Source organism: Pygoscelis adeliae, unplaced genomic scaffold (assembly GCF_000699105.1).
Source record: "Pygoscelis adeliae isolate BGI_AS28 unplaced genomic scaffold, ASM69910v1 Scaffold280, whole genome shotgun sequence".
Classification (NCBI taxonomy): domain Eukaryota; kingdom Metazoa; phylum Chordata; class Aves; order Sphenisciformes; family Spheniscidae; genus Pygoscelis; species Pygoscelis adeliae.
This window is the reverse complement of record NW_008823944.1, coordinates 502,763-520,825: the sequence shown is the minus strand read 5'-3', so window position 1 is coordinate 520,825 and position 18,063 is coordinate 502,763. Positions and strand designations below refer to the sequence as shown.

Genomic DNA, 18,063 nt, shown 5'->3' with positions numbered 1-18,063 from the left:
CAATACACAAGCACAGAAGCAACATGTACAATAGGTTTATGTCTGCCCTACTTGCATGCCTAGACAAAGAACTTAATTTTTTCTTTAATTACCTGGCACAAACAGAATTGGATCTATGCAATTTCTGCTATTTAAATTGGCATTGTAATAATGAATTTAGTAAATGGCATAATTTTATCTTGTCATGAAATCAAAACTGTAATTCCACTGAAAAATCCCAAATTGTCAAGGTTGTCCATACCTATATGAGCTTCAGAGGAATAAAAGGTAACATTCTAATAATTTCTTTTCTCCCTGTCCTTGATTAATTTTGCTTTTAGAAGACCAAGATGAAATTCTGTGTTCAGTCAATGACATAAATTTTTTTGTTCATAAGTTCCCACACCAGACTTTTATAACAACAATTAAATTTGTTTTGAAACAAATTCTAGCTATTAATGGGAGTTACTCCTAATAACCTGAACACAGAATTTTCTTCAATTTAAGCAAAAACAAATAAACAAGAGTTGTAAAAACATTATGGTTGTAATCTTAAATTTGAAGGCACAATCCTCTCACCACAATAATTTCTCTTTTTGGCACACAGATCCATCAGACTATATCTCAAAATCACCCATCTTCTTCATAAACTGCTGCACATTAGATGGCAACACACACATCCTTAAAGGTAAGTGCAACATCAAAGACAGAAAAATTAAAAGCTCAGACACAAAAGTGTATAAAGAGTAATAACTATACAGAGGGAAAGTATTTCCAATATGGGGATTACAAACTAGATATGAGTAAACAATATGAGATTCCTAAAAAAATTAATGATGAGCAGTCATTGAAACAGGTTACTGGAAAGGCAGATCCACCACTGGAGGCTTTTAAGAACGAGTTAAACATACACACACCATAAGTAACCTCAAATTTACTTGATTAATCCAGATGCACTTAATCTTGATTCAGAATTGGATCCGTTTTTCCATAATATAGTTCCCTTCCTTACTTTCACTGAAGCCACTACTAAAACCCACAAATGTAATGAAAACAGAAAGACAGAGGAATGGGCCCAATAATGTACAAACAAGTCCCTCTCCCCATTCTAACAAGTTTCCTTTGCTTTTAAAATAACCTGGCAAATTACAGGTCATAAACATTCCTTCTTCACAGGATCTAGTACAGAAAATTCTCTCTTCCTTAATTATTAGCATGGTCTCAGAACATGGGATCTGCCTTTTTTTTGGAAAGAGCAGAGATTGTCCACAACCAGAAGATGAAGTTGGGACAGCAGGAAGTCAGTATTCCTAAGGATACAAAAAAAACCTTTTTTTTTTTTTGCGCCTGGTCAGCAAGTCTTTCTTACATTCTCATCCATGAAATAAATAGGTTGAGGTCAGTTAGACATTTCTCCCCTGCATCCTCACCTCAGCTCGGATGAGATTAGTAAAGACAAGCGGGTCTTTCTCCTCCACCTCTTGCAGTTTAGGAATGACCTACCTTCCTAGGTTATCCAGCAGTCAGACAGAAAATCACATGCGCTCATCAATGACATACAGTTGCCCCACTTTTGTTCTTGCAATGTTATTAACCAGCTTGAGTGATTAGAGAACTCTGCTTGAGACTGCAAATATTAAGGCATCGAACTACAGGCAGCACATTTTCTGTGCTGTGGAATATGGCTCTGTTGAACATAACGGGGATAAATAATATTAAGAGTTCCATGTTTTTGCCCTCTAAAGAATTCTTAGCACAGTTTGGAGAGGCAGAGAAACATAAAGCTCTTAAGAGTGCAAGACAAAGATTTCCTCAGTGTGACAGGAACCATGGAGATAAAGTGTTCCTTCATAAAAGCAGACAGTATTTCTGCCTACAGAAGGAGATCTAACAAATAACTACACTATCATCCTGGAAAATAAAAATAGAACAAAAGTACGTATCAAGAAAAGGGAGTCATACAAAATCCTTCTGGTGTTTGGGAACTATGGCTGACTGAGTTTTTCGTTGCCTTCTGCACCTCAGCTGCTCAAGGAAAACTTACTCAAAATAGGTCTAGGAAGATACAAGCATGTTAAATGACTCAAGTGCCAAGTATGTGCGATTCCCACACTTGAAGAATAGAAATCAAAATCTGATCTTTCAACTAAGAACTCAGAATCCAACAGGTTCATTAGTATTCAAATAAGGCACTAGATTTTTTCTAAGTATTGCTAGAGATGAGGACATGTATGCCAGACATGCATCGTTACAATTCAGACACATTTGAAAATACAATTCTTGTTTTTTTAAGTTATTTGCCTGTATTATTAGTACTTGATTATCCCATGAAATTGCAGTCCTAAATTTTCCAAACATTATGGAAATCTTTTTCTCATTAAAATTAAAACATACAATTATTTTCAGTAGCTCCCTGGAAAAGAATAAGAAAAGCAATAATGGATTTTAGCTGAAACACAATGTGATAATAATTAGTAGGACAGTAAAGAAAAGGTGGGGTTTTTTAAAATAACTGGAAAAAGTAAAGAGCTTTCCATGGAGATTGTAAATTCAGAAAGAAGGAAAAGTAACGAACACTTGCTTAGGACACTGTAAATTTAAAGAGTTTTAAAAGTAGGCTAACACACAGTATTGCAAATATAGCATTTCTGAAAACAAACATGAGTATACACAGCATCTTACCTGTACAGTAGGAACATCTGTAAATGCCTTAATAAAATCATCCTCATCCACAGCTCCAGCTCCTCCTTCTTTAGAGGAACCTACATAAATGTAAAATACTGTTAAACAGTATGTAGTGTACATCAAGGTTTTCAAACTGACATAAGCATCTTTCACAATACCTATTTTCAAACATTCAATATAACTTAAAAAAAATCCTGAACATTCATCATGTGTAAAATTGCAAGACCTTGAACTCTGATATCACCATGAATAACACAAACGTTAAACTTCTTTTTCTTCAACAATTCTGAGCAGTTTCCAATTTGACAAAGTTATGGTTTCACTTTATTATTTTTATTTTTGTGTTTAATTGGAAACATGTTTAGTGCAACAATCCTCTAGTAGCTGTTTGCATAGAGTTCGAGACCTGCATCCTGATAATACAAACGTTCCCAAATAAAGCACAGAATTTCAAATCAAGCAATAAGTTATTTGTCATTAAATGGAATTCCTCTGGATCAATTTTCACCTTAACACACGTGCCACGAGCAATCAGCCCTGGAATGCATAGTAGCCCTACATGATTCATTTACCTTGTCCTTCCCAGTATTCTCATGAGGAGCTAAGAAGTGTGAAGTGCATTTCTCAGTCTCAAAGCTCCATAAACTTCAACAAAGAAAGCAAGGACATGGTGAAGGGAATGTTGTGTTGGAGCAAAATCTGAACTCCACTGACTGGCGGACTCATTCTCAGAACACTCATCCCCATGGGTGTTCCACAGTGGGGCTTCCAGGATTATATCACCTGGAGGAAGCTCCCAAGAACCTTCCAGACACATTACTAAAAAACTATCACACCAAAAATGTTTTCTCTCCAAAAGTTTCCATGACAGCTATGCAAGTAGTAGGGCAGTTACGTCTGTGCAAGGTAAATAATGGAACTATTCTCACGTAACAGGCAAAGATGCCCCAAATCCCAAGCAAAAGGATCATGGAAGAATACTAACAGGTAACCTGCACGTTTCACACTGGCATACGGTTGCCAAATTTCATGAAAATCTTGGGTAGAAACTAAGGCAACTCTAAAAAAGAAAATAATTTGAGAACAGCGTCTGGGGTTTTCATTTTCTTGCAAATACTAGGGTTACCAAGAAAGCCCTTTTTTTAAAGGAAGAACTCAAGTTTGCTATCAAATCAAAGCACAAGGTCATCAGATCCAGGCTGCACTACAAGCCTAAAACTCCAAGTACAAGGTGAAGCTTGGCAGAACCCTTAAGGATCTTCAATAATTGAATCAGGCAGATAATATGACAAGACAGGTTAACTGCATGGAGACAATCAGTCCAGCAGAACATTTCCTTCTTGAGAGGGAAAAAAAAAAATATCTTTTGCAGCAAATGAGCACTCGGGAACAAGGGTCTTGTCTCAACTCTTTCAGAGTGAGGCCAACAGGATAGATGGCAGAATGTCCTCCCTAACTTGTAGAGAGCCCAGCTGAAACAGAGGCATCAGGCAGAGAAGACATGTATTTTACTAACTACAGAACAAATAAAAAACATAAGGAAAAAGCAGTTAAGGCTGAGTGGTCAACTGAAACAAAAAGCTAGGGCTTCTTGACAAATGAAACTCTTGGTGGCTGCACTCTTCAAAAATGTTTCATGGTTTACAGTCCCTGATCTCCTATTTATAGTGCAGGGAATTGGGTCTGCTGTGTTTGTATGCTTGTGCAGTTTGGAAACATGAGGGTCCAATACCACTACAAATTTGATGGCAAACTTATTAGATCTCAACTCCTCTATGGAGAACAAGATCTCTCTCATGCCTTTGTGGCTGCTTAGTGTAAAAACACTGAAGTGATATCTAGCAAAATTTGGACATGGTGCTTGCAGTATGATATAGGAACATCCAACAAATTTTGACAGCCTAGGCTCAAGGATGTTGTAAAGAGATGCTGTACATAACGCACTTCTACATATGTATCTCCAACACCATCTGTCATAAGTGCCAATGGCAGCCAGAAGGGAAAGAAGAAATTATGATCACCTATTTCCTCTCCCTCCAGGCAGTAGAGGGAACAAGTCCTTCCACACAGAGAATGAGTACCTGACTGGCTAAGAAAAGGAAGAGGGAAAGATCCCGTTTACATCCAGCACACACCCTTCTGGCATACAAACTTGTACAGCTCCTAAAAGGGAGGATGCCTTGGTCAGAGCAGAATTTCGCAGAAAGAAACCTTGAAAAGAAAGAATTTGGCACAGAGGCACCATGCTAAACTAGGTGGTACAAACAGCCACCTGGATGCTCAATTCATAACCCCATTTGTCCCTCCCGAAATACTTCAACATTTAAGAAAGTCTCATAGTACCAAAATAATCACAATCAATATGCAGTACGTACTCAGGAAAAGTAATGGAAAAGAAATCTTGAGTAGCCAAAAGGTTACCAGAAAAAACTAATTTTTAAAGGTTAAAACATAGTTTTCATATGGTCAAAGAACTTCTCTCTTACAATGTTTAAAATATAAACAGTTCATAAAAGGTTTCTGTTCTTATCAAAATTGTTTTAGTCAAAGCTAACCCATTGTGTTAGTCACAACACAGTAAGCCCCTACAAAGCTCCTACACGTTTCTTTGCAACCTCATAAAATATTAAGACCACAGTGACCCCATGACACTAGAGGCAAAAAAACCTCCCTGCAATTAACAGTTTATACAAGTCTTGTGTTATTATTCAGTTACATAAATACCCAAACACCACTGTTAAAGCAGGGAAAAAAGTACTTTGCTTTCCCATCCATTACTTACCAATTTTCTGCCAAGGGAATAAACTTACAGAAATCAAACATTAAAAATTGATATACAGGCCATGAACATAAAAACCATTGAAAAAGTTTGGATTTTAAGTATTCATAGCACACTCCAGTACACTATAAAGTAAAGGTTAAAAAGGGATGAAGTTGCCTTTGCTAAATAAATAGATGTTGTCATCTTTAGTCTGCCTTAAAGTATCACTTTTAAAATCAGAAAAGAGCATTGACTACATGACAGATTTTCTAGCACTTTAACGTCATCCAATAACGCATCCTGAGGAATAAGAGAAAATCTTTTATCTAAGGAATAACAATTTATTACTTCAAAGAGAAAAAGATGAAGGACAGACTGCTATTTAAAATCCATTTGACATAGTCCAGGCACACAGCATTTCCCATCTTCCCCAGTCTCAACAACTAGTCCACTTCTACAGACCACTTTTCTTTGAAATTAATACTCCCAGAAAATTGTTTTATTGCCTCTTTGCCTGGTAATAAAAAAAGGTTATGTGGTTTTTTTGGCAGGTGACAGTTTTTTAAAGTTGTCTCTAAAAGCACATTCACTTCTAGTTCACTAATCTTTCTCCTCCTCAACTGCATGATCACATATGCATATCAAAATAAAGTGTGAAGTAAGTCTTCTCTTTATATTTGTATACAAGTCAAAAGTCTATACTGCACAAGGAGGAAAAATATTGTTCAACTTTTCCATTCCCTTCCTAATCTCTTTGTAGGTGTGTTTACCAATTCTGTTTACCAAGTCACTGTTTCTGTGGAGACTAACCAAAAAATGACAGAACCCAACCCACTGTTTCCCAATTCAGAAGAAGTCTTTTACTATGCTAACAAGATACATAAGTCACATACATGCAGATGCCTTCAAAGAACTTCTCATGCTTTTGTAAGGCTTGACTCTCCTCCACAAAAGCCACAGAAGAGCTTTACAAAATTCTCATTTCAGTACTGCCTACAAACTGAAAACTGACATATCTGACAGAGCACACATATTTTGATAAGCTGTGTTGCTGCTTACCTTCTCAGACCAAGCTGTGATTATAAATTTCTTAGAAGTATCTCCCGAGTGTTAATGCCTTCCACTGAATAACCATGTTCTTAACCTTACCCATAGAACACATAATCCTTTGACCACATACAGACAAGTTCAACTACTGCATTCCTAATGGCAAGGACACTATAAACAATTCTAAAGGGCTGTAACCCCACTTTAACGTCTTTAAGCACTCAGCAGACAACTAAAATCCAGAGCCTAATCAACTGGCTTTTTCTTCAATGAGTGCAATTTACATTACCCTACCTTTGGACTCAGACCACTGAATCCAACTGGGCCTCCCTCAGCTGAGACCCAGAAGAGAAATGCATCTGAAGGAGAGGAAGAACAATCCACACAAGACGTTTATCTACACTATTTGTTAGTTTTCATTCATAACCTTTACTTATTCTTGTCCTTCAAGCACCCTGGTTAGACAGACTCACAGAGACACCTTCAAGTTTATGTTACACTTCAGGAAGCTGGGGAGAATCTACCAAACATAACAAGCAGACTTGATATGGAAGTAAATTACAGCAGCTGAAGCACCTCTGAGTTTTATGGTGGGGTTGTGGTTGCTTTTGGCTGTTTTTCATTTTGTTTGTTGTTTTTTTTTTTTTTTAAACTTAAGTTCAATGAGTCTGTGGATGGAGACAAAGGAAACAAACCCCTTCCTGCCGACTACTAAGAGAGTTGACATTCGTAAGTTAAATTTAACTATTTCTAACATTTTGTGAGGCCCTAGGCATCCTTTTTTTGAAGAAAGTTTTTTCCAGTCACAAGGCTTTGAGTTCAGCATTGTGAATAGCTCAACATCAGAAAGGGTACTGTATGCAAGCGAAGAAATTACCCAGTCTTTTGCAGAATCAGTTTTCTCACCCAGGAATTAATTCCTGCGGTTGAGTTCTTTCCCCTCGTCCGAATGAAACATTTGAAATCTTTCCATCATACCACAACAGCTTTGGACTGCTCACTTGCTCTACCACCTTGATGCTCTCCCCACTAGTATCTACAAAGCTGTGCATGATGGGATGACAAAACAACAGGACAACACTATATGGGAGAAGAAAGATATCAGAAGTGTGACACTAGACTGGTATTTTGGTTTTGAAACAAAGAACTGTTTAATCAACAATGCTTAACTGTTTAATAAAGCATACAAGCACTGGTCTAAAAATAAAAAAATGCTCAACTTGTATTTGGTAGCTGCTCTTTACTAGTCTGATTCAGCTTTTTCTACTTCTGTGGGTCTTTTGACTAAAATTTCAAAACAAAAATTTCCCTGTGAAAAAAGGGAATTTCAAAACCGGTACAGAAACTTAGGAGTAACACAAACTCTAAAACTTAGTTTCATTTTTTGTTCTTAAATGCTTTTCTCAACACACTTCCCTATAAAAATTTCGTAACTATTTTCTGATACAATGCACATCACAAATTGTTAGTAAACTTTGAAAAGAGTACTGTTATACAAATGTCTTTTATCCCCCAGAATTCTCTAACTGCACGCAGTAACAGTATCTTACTGAGGAACATATCTAGAGTAAGATGTTGTGGATTACAATTTTTTTTTTTTTGAAAGAAACAAAAAAACCTAACCCTAAAGCTATACCCACATCTCAACTAATTCAAAAGCTTCACTTCTTATCTACCAGACGCTGAAGCAGAAATAAAAGATGCAGATCATTCCGGATTTAAAAAAAAAAAAAAAAAGTACTGTTACCCTTTTGGTTTTGCAGGATAACAAACAATCAGCTGTAAATTAGGAACTGACAGCAGCTTTAGCTCAGCATAGGAGAAGTGGACAGGATAAGCTCAAGTACTTAGCTTTTTGTATAATAGGTTGACCAGCAACTACCACTCAACTCCTACTGACCTCCCCCATTCTAGCACTAGTACAGCTGAATAGTAAATCACAATGGGGAGTGGCTAAGCTGAGAATAAAATAAACTGGCCAAGAAGAATGGTTTCAATGAGGCAAGTTCCCTGGCCTGCTTCACTGCGGGGCTATATAAACACTGTGCTAGCACAATCCAATGGATGACTTGGGATACGAATGAGTTAGTGGAGATAGGAAGGAAATTACTCCAGGCAGCTTAAACAGTACAGCTGCTGAAAGCCTAAATATAGGCTGAAGGGAGTACAGCAATACTCAAACAAAGTGAATTCAAGCAAGAACATGTGCAAAGGCAACCTAGTGGAATGGACAGCCTATCTCACTAAACACAAGGGGAGGGTGGAATCTAAAGAAAGTGTTGATTAAAAAAAAAAGGGGGGGGGGGGGCAAATGTACCCACACAAGCTACAAATAAATTAATAGATTACAGCAACCAATTTTTGGAATCCCTATCAATGACAAAGATGAAATCTAATTGTTTGTGAACAGAGTTCTTTAGCACAGTACTTGCAACGGAGAGAGACAGTGCTCAATTTCAAACAGAAATTCTGTTCCCAGTCCTAGTGGACAGATGTTGCAAAGATCATGTTTAATTCTTTCTTCGAATATACGTTCTGCTGTTTGTTAAGTCTCCGAAACTAGGATTGTTCCTGAATCTTCTGTAGCTCTCAGAGAGTCTTTGCAAAATCTACTTATTTATCTTTAGATTAGCCCTTATTACTATTTGATAAAACTGACAGCTTGCTTTTAAAACGGTATCTGTTGGGAGGGGAGGAAGTTACCAGTGCTTCATGATCTGAATTACCACCTCTGAGATAGGAAAGGTGAATTTTGAGATGATGATTCTGATAAAGACCTGTGTATGGACTGAATTTGAGTGGCTCAGTAAGGAATCTCTTTATCTTTCCAGGTATCGTAAGATTACTGCTGCAGTTAATAAAACATTCCAGAATAACATATTTTCTTATGCACTTTTTACAATTCTGCTCCTGGAAAACATGAACCAAATGTTTGGAAAACGTAGCTGAAGACTGAGCATCTCTGAAAATTCCCTTCATGTTTTAAATTATTGGGTCATCTAAAGCAATTTGATACACTGTATACACACACCTTGACACATTAGCAGAATACAAGAAACTGGTGGTCTTACCTCAATTCTGTCAATGTTCTAAATGTTCTTATTTCCATGTTTGAAAGACTGATCTTTGGATTTTAATTCAAAAACTTGAATAAAAAAACCTCCTATAAGACAAGCAATGAACTATTCTTCAGTCTCAAATATCTGGATAAAGCACGAAGGTGTTCTTTCATCAGGTGACTAAGAGTCACTGAGTATAGATGCCTTCAGCTTGCCTGCTTAAGTTAGGAAAACATCTGAGAGCAACAAAGAAGTAGCACTTGCTCTAATAAAAAACACTTTGATCAACATTAGACAAGGTGGATTTTTTTGCAAACAAGGCATATTTACTTGGACATAGTTACACTGGTAAGTCCTCTAGGATAGATATAATTAGACTAATTTAAATAAAATTATGTTAGTGTAATAACTTGTACCAAGTTCCACTCACAGGGTAAATTGTATCAGCCAATGCATAATTCTCCTGGTGTAACTGTTAGCATCACTTACTAGCTTTGCTATACAAGTTAAGAAACAGATCACACTGCTAACTGCCACAGCTCTGCCAATAAAACTTAGGGGAAGACCAAGCCATGAAAAGCTGTAGGGATCTTAGTTTATACAAAAATTTTAATCAGCAGAAATCCAGCTGCCTTGTGTCTGTTTTCTGAGGGGGAAAAAAAAAACCAAAACAAAAAACACGGTTGCATCTAGAAACAAATAACTCCCCATCCCCAAAAACCTCTCCACTATTATACACTTGTCTATATTCCTAGTGCTTTTGCAAACACATGCCTTGCCTACCAGAGAAACCTCACAAATAAAACATAGGAAACCATTGGGAGATGACCTTACTGGGTTGCCCAACACATCTCTCTGATGGCAGTTATTACCTGCATAGAGGGGAGAGAGGAGGGGGGAGCGGAACAGCAGAAGGAACACGTACCAGTCTCTTAAGCCACTGCAGTTCATGATTTATTAACTTAAGCTAAAATGCCTTTGACTTAAGCTGAACTGCCTTTGACAAAGTCACTGGACAGACAACTAGAATCAGTAAACTATCCAGTTGTTCCAACACAAGTCACCATAGTTTTTTGAAATAAATTTCAGAAATAAAATATATTTTTAAATCATCAGATAGAACACTAAACCCAAATACGCCCTTTTTTTTGGCAGAACGTTAACTGACAAAGCCTTCACGTTGTTTTAAACCAGCTTAGAAGACAATTCAAGTTATAACCAAGTGACTTAGCAGAGCAGAAAAGCCTTTGCTAGAAAGCCCACTTTAAGGAAACTGACAGATGAATTCCGTCATGTTCAGCCCCAGTGACTAACATTCATTGTGAACTGACTTGTCCACCTCACCTCCTCCAATGCCAAAAGTCATCGTCCCTGAGGCACCCAGAAAGTCATTCAAGCTGAAACAGCTGCACAAACTGAACAAAATAGCAAAATACCTTCAAATACCTTCATAATACCTTCTATTCCTTACTTTATCTGCCTACGTTAGAAACCTGGCGAACATGGTTAGAGAACTTCCCCGGAGATCCCACCTGTATCATGCCTGGTTCATTAAAACATTCCTCCTACGTGCCAGAGACACTGCATATGAACAGAAGTTTCCACCCAGCGAGTGTGCTGTCTCTGAAGACTGAGATGCTAAGCAGATCTCTCTATACAATTACTCACCGGAAAGAATAGGAGCAGGAGGGACAAGAGGAAATCAGGAGTGAGCTATGCTTACAAGGAAGAAGGTGGTGGAAGGTGATTAACTATTAGGATAGCACATCTCAATCCTTGTGGTGTGCCACATGAGTCAGGAGCAAATACAGGACTCATGTACTAAGAGGAAGCACAAAATAATTCTTATGTGGACTGAAGAGACTGAACATCACTGCACCAGCATGCATACCTTAAAATCTGGAGCTGCTCTTGAGCGTGAAAATTCCTTTGGAATTGCGTATTAAAAATTACATTCTCTGAGAAATTTAGTCAGTAGCATTTGAAGCTGATTCCTAATACTGAATGCACAGTTTCAACAACTTTAGCCTCAATTCCTATGTAGCATAGTTTCACAGGTATAAAAGATTAATAATACTACCTCTTTTCACAGGCATGCTATGGAAATCAATTCAATTCACAAGCATTTGTGAAGCATGCAGAGAATATGACAACTATACAAGAAATTAATAGTGTTTTACTTAGTATGAGGTTTGGACAGCATACATTAGATAAGACCAAACCCTGGGCATGAAGAAAAACAAGCAGTTCCATGAGCAGCAAGAATACAGATACCTGATTTCTTTTAGGCTTATCTCACCATTGATTAATGTCTGTTTCTACTCAACTGGAAGCTCATACAGTCATCTTTCACCTCATGCACAACGTTCAGGCTCACACAGTAATCTTTCAAAGCACTCATGTTATTTCTTTTCTCTATTGGCACTCATTTTTCACAAATACTTAAAAGAACATACATTTGAGACCCTGGCTCATTCATCCAGTTTCAACAGGTGAGCTTTAAAGTTATGCTAATTTTATGAGCGTGACAGCATTAGTCTTATTTTCAGTTTTTAATATCGCTTTCTAATAACCTAATATTTGCATTTTACTTTAATTTGTTCCTAGTTTTACACCTGAATAGGGAAAATTGCACTAATTACTTTACATTACAGAAATTACTGAGAACAACCAGAAACACAAACAGTTCATTTGTATCATCTACAATTTGTGTTGCAAAACAGACTGGTTTGGGATACTGTGATTTTTTGGAGTTGCTGTGGTGTAATAGTTTCAGAAAAATACTATTTTCGTTACTGTTGTCAGTTCTCTTCAACTGTGCATTCTTTTCTGCAACAATTTAAACAGATACTGTATTAAGAACAATTAGAATTAACATCGCCTGTCATTGCAAACTACACAATTATGGTTTTTACATGTTTTAGACAACACATTTTTATCTTTTACTTCTAAAAGTTCACTAGTGCAAGACAGAAGGTCAAAGTGATTTGATTTTAATGTATTGGTTTCTGTCTTATATTTTTAAGAACATTTATTGGTTGCAAGTAATATTTACACCTTTGGTGAAAACACTCTACTTGAATTATAAAAATAATTTGCATCTTATGATTCTACATTCCCTGCTTCTCTATTTGAGAGCATGTACAATTGTCCAAAGAAATGAAACAGGCTTTTTTACGACTCTTCTCCTCCCCCCAGCCCTACAAAGAGGAATCACACCTGCTACTTTGCAAAGCAGCGAAGCAGGAATGTTTTGGAGTGGTTGTCTTTGCTTACTCTGTAAGACAGCCACAGTCCATAAGGACTCAAAGTGGTAGGGTCAGCTGATTTCAGCCCAGCTTCCTCCTCCCTCCTTTTCCTTCTGGATTCACTCATATGAAAACATAAACAAACTGCTTCCCCTTCTTACTGCTTGGAAGAAAGTCAGTATTCAATGTTAGCAAACTAAACAAGGGGCACGTTGTCTTCCTTATTCTCATCATTGCCTGGTACTACCACGATTGCTAGTAGGACATTTGGGACTACAACACAGGGTAGAGATGTCAAAAGAAGGTTACAGTGTGGTGAGCTCTTAACTCCAGACCTCTTAATTTCTGCTCCATTGTTACTCTCTTCCTATTTTATCCATTTGTAAGCCGCCTTCTAGGCTATGAGCCTTTTGAGAGAAGACTATCAGACACAGTGTCATGCTTATACCAACATAATAAATCCTACAATCTAATTGAAGCTTCTAGAAATTAGTGCAAAATAAAGTGTATGAACTATCTGCCAACTGTCCTTGGGTGACGCACAGAAAACAGAGAGACTAATGAACAGTAATTATGAATACATATATATATTCTCCAAAGGTATCTGTATAGGTATGTGTACATACATATATTTATAATTTATCATGTTTATTCACTTTCATTCGGATTCCTCATTAAGGTTGATTTTCCAATCCACCGGCTGAGGCTAGCTGCAAAGAAAAGTATCTGTTAGAGGAATGGAAACCCCAGGGACTGGACTAGCATTTATAATGGCCAAGGAGAACAGACAACTGATCGAGTGCAAGGAAACCCTCTCCTGAAGTGCCGTTCAGGGGAGTAAACAACAACAAAACCCAACAACTCTCGAAGAACCTTGAAAGCTGGAAGACCTCCTACTTCCCTGAATTCTGGGTTAGGTTAAAATGGCAGCAGTTCACAACTGCAGGATTGCAACCCAGCAATTCCATGGGCAAGGATCTCTCAGGAAAGAAGTTAATTGACATTCACTGTGGGGACAAGGAAGCAAACAGGTATTCTGTAACAAATCCTCTGCTTCAGACTCTGATACCCAAGGCTGATCTCAAAGGCTGCTCAGAAAGACAAAAAGGCTGATTTCAGCTGGGATCTTGCAGAAAAATCCTTGAATTTCACAACAACCTGGAAACCAAAAAGGGAAGCAAGTGCCACAGAATGTCAGGGATGTTTTGCTGACCAAGATTATCTCAGAGCAGTTTTATGTCATACAAAGGGCCAATATAGAATAATGAAAAAAAAAAATCCTAATTTATTTTACATGACAAATACAGCACTTTGGAAATCACTTAATGAGGGCTAAACAAATAATAGAGGAAAGACTCCTGAACTTATTTTCTGCAGAACTCAAAAGTTTAAAAAAAAAACCACAACAAAAAAAACACCTTGGGCATTGATTACTATGAAGCTTTTTTGTGCAGGTAAACACAGAACTGTCTTCATGAGTCTGAAGACAATCGATACAGCAAGCATGAGTTTACCCTGTTTCAAGTCCATTCACTAACAATTTGTATTTACAGTTCCACAATTATTGAAGCCCTTTTAATAAAAATGTTTCTTAACTACAGTATGTAGTTTTAATAAGGTTAATTTCACCTGACTAAGATTTCAGAAGGCAAGTATCCGTTTTTCAGTACCACATTTGTTTTATGCAGAGCCTTTGCATTTAAACTGTTTCCTACTAAAGCCTCTAAACACTTCAAAATGTCTTCTGCTAGGAAAGAGAGGCAAAAGAAGCAAATCAGTACCATTTTAATACTTCTCAGCAAAGAGCTGTATTGCTATTATTGAGAAGGGAAAAAAAGCATTATGATGCTGATAGAACACACTACAGACAGATACACAAACTAAACTTAAATTTCCTAAAGCTGGGAATAGCTTCCTACAGTTAAGCATGTGTTCCTGTGGTTAAGAAAAACATATGTACGGTGTTATTACAGTTGTCACAGCCTTTGTTTGCCAAAACTGTTCACCTGGTTCACCCAAGTTTTCAGGTTACTTGATTTCTACCTAAAAGGAGATATTTTTAATGTTTTTTGAGCAATCAAACTTTAGGCCTTTTTTTAACTTTAAGACCATCCTAAAACTGAGGGTTATTTCAAATAGTGCCAGCATCAAACCTCAAACTGGCACAGTTGTAGTCTTCATTGAGGACCAGCTCCTTTGAACAGTTTAAGAGAAGAAGGCAACATCACCAAAAAAAGCTTTTTGCATGCACACATTTTTTTTTTAACAGAAAAAATAGAACTCTACGTTCTTGGGGTTTCACTTCACATTCTTCACGCTTGGCATCAACAACATTCTTACTCCAAAATATCGTTTTAAACAGCAGTTACAATAATTCTGACATTTGAATTAATAACATTGCCTTTGCTGTTTTGTCGCTGGATGATTCATCCTAAAGCAACATAGGTTGTTTCAAAAAGTGTAACATCCTTATTAGTGTTAAACAGTAAGCAATATGTAATAACACTAGTAGGCCAATACACTATAGATTAAAAAAAGCCAACAAGCCATAGGTAAAAATACGCGATGTAGTATCTTCCCACTGAAGACAACTGCAAAAAGTAGAAAGTCCACCTTGTTTCAAATTACAACATTAAGAACCATGATCCAGCCCTACAGAGCTTCTCATAAAACATACAACAGAAAGTTAATACCAGCTTTTGTCATGATTTGGTTTCATCAGCAAGCTTTTCTTTCAGATGCCACATGGCTCTATTGAAATATCACTATTCCTACATTGAATCCATTTCAAAGACTACTGACGTAAACTAACATTTTGGGAAAAGAAAGGAGGCCAGTCTTCTTGTTGAGATAGACTGACGTCTCCTACGAACATCTGGACTACATAAAGCTTCTGAATAGTATACAAGCGAACAATTCCCTAGAAGACTTGGAACAGGGAGCTCACATTTGCAAGAGAACCTGCCAAAGCCCTATAAGAGATCTTGAACAGTGCAGGGACAAGAATATAGCTCATTTGGCTAATGTACTCAAGTCTTTTTCTACTGTAAATTATGGTGTCCCTTACAATCGAAAAGCTGCTTGCCATACTGCCAAGAAAGAACCCATGAGTATCCATTTCTGGAAGGGCAGAACACACACGGTGCACACTCTCAGTAAGAAGGCCTTAGAGCAAAGTGGTATTTCCAGAGGCTCAGCCACTTGAATGAAGAGCTGAAAGCAAGTGTGTCGGAAGTAGGCAGATCAGCTGTGCATCTCCTGGCAAAGGACTAACTCGGGGAGGTGTATTGACCATGCAATAAGAAATATGCCAAACAAAGCGCTGCCCCATTAAGTTGAAGACCCATCACTTCTCATTCATCACAAGCAAGAAGGTCAGTGTCTGAACACCTCCCAGCAGTGAAGTCAGATGAGAAACAGACTGCTGGATTTCTTACTCCCAGGGCAGTACCCTGCTGAGGCTGCCTGCTCTGATACCTTTCTGGCAAGCTGTCTTCTACAGACTTAATCACACCTGTCAGCAAATGCACAGGTTCTGCAAGTTCTCCCATCCCTACAGCCGACAGGAAAAGATCTTGCACAGTCACTCCCAGCACAAGGAGAGAGAATTCCAGCCCGAGTAGGACACTGCTATTGCTAATGTACATAGCTGTTTCACCTGCCTTTCTGGACAATGATTTTGCATTTCCAATGCCACCAAAGTGCATTTCCTACATTAAATGAAAAGTGCCCAATATGGTGAAAAAAAAAATCTCTTTTTGCATATTGGATGGGTCCTTTCACTTCAACAGAGTATCTGGTCAGTGGTGGAATTATCCATTTCTTCAATAAGAAACATCTCCATGGAGTATATAATGAAAAGCCAAGCACGCATGCATCTGAGGTATAATTCAGCAGATATTGGCATAAAACAAAGCGAGCAGCATGGCTAAGAGATTTAATTTTCTTAGCCTCAAGACAGGATAGCCTCCACTCCCTTTTGGAACCAGGAAAAAGTTGCACTTACTTTATTGTCATCTACAGCTGATAGGAAAAGACATCGTTCTAAAGCAATATCCTAGGAAAAGGACCTCTCGAATGTGACAGGCAGTTTAAATGAATGGAACTTGCAGTAATCTCAGCCTATGCTCAGCACAATTTCGACTTGTACTAGCAGTTCTGCTTGGTCACAGAAGCCTGAAGAGAAGAAAATGCAGCGAAGGACTGCTTCAGTTGTGGGTCACTGACCTGACTTTGGAGATTTTTGTGAAAAGGAAAGAAAAAGCAACACAGTTAATGGAGCTGCTGCTACTTCTTCCTCCAAGGCTGAACTGCAACTTCTTAGTATGTATACATGTATACATGAAAGAGTCAGAGAAGGCTGCAAGGCAAGCAGGATCAACAGGTGGCAGAACTGTGAGGTGAGCAGTTATGAGCCTGAAATACCTGTGGCCAGTGTTTTTGAGGGCAAGGTGAGAAATGACATTCCCACTGAATACAGGCTTGGAATGGAGTGGTGAGCAGAAGGATTTGGGACTGCAAGATATGGCAGAGCCTTAATAAATCAGCAAAAGCAGACAACTTCAGGAACCACAGATTTGCTCCATAAAGATGGCAATTTTGAGGCTGGAGAAAAATCTCAGGTGTCCTTTAGGCACCTGCAAAGAAGATCCTACAGAAAGTGGATGTGAAAGAGCATCAAGGTTTGTTTCTAGCTATAAAGATCCATGAAGTCTCAAGATAAGCAGAATAGGATGCCCTAACTGGACGCTTCAAAGACCATGGTTCTCTGCGGAATAAAGCTCTCTAAACCCAGCATTTTGTCCTGTAATGACCATGTGCTTCTAGACACTTGCCCTGTTCACGTACATTTCTCTAGTAGCCATTTTTAACTACCGTCAGATGGAACAGTGGACTATATAGACCTCGTCTGACCTAGTATCATTGTTCATATAAATAACGTTATGGGAAACTCCTCACTTCTGGAAGAGACTATGACTTGACTTGTTTAAGAAAAACATTTGGTATCTACACTAATGTTCTTTATTAGGCTAGGAGATGCAGGATTTGTAAATACTATGCAGAAGGGTAAGGCTCTCAGTGCAGACATTTAACATTTCTATCTGCTAGCAAGCTTGTTACTAGAGAGAACTAATTTAAACATTGGTAACCTCAAAAAAAAGTATGGAGATGGAGAAAAACATTGAAAGATACAAATAATGAGCAGCAGGAGTAAAATGAAGACTAGCTGGTAAAAATAAAAACAGCGATAATAGCCTTGCTGATCAATGGTAACATATGGAAA

The 18,063-nt window shown here is 37.9% G+C and overlaps 1 protein-coding gene across 7 annotated transcripts in view; it reads right to left on the bottom strand.

Moving 5' to 3' along the window:
• CLASP2 (cytoplasmic linker associated protein 2) overlaps positions 1-18,063 on the bottom strand; it is a 151,934-nt gene that overhangs the window by 72,136 nt on the left and 61,735 nt on the right. For all 7 annotated transcript variants that reach the window (XM_009320963.1, XM_009320939.1, XM_009320946.1 and 4 more), the window contains exon 9: positions 2,662-2,741. In XM_009320963.1, coding sequence (XP_009319238.1) covers positions 2,662-2,741 — 80 coding nt within the window. The remainder of the gene's footprint in view (positions 1-2,661; positions 2,742-18,063) is intronic.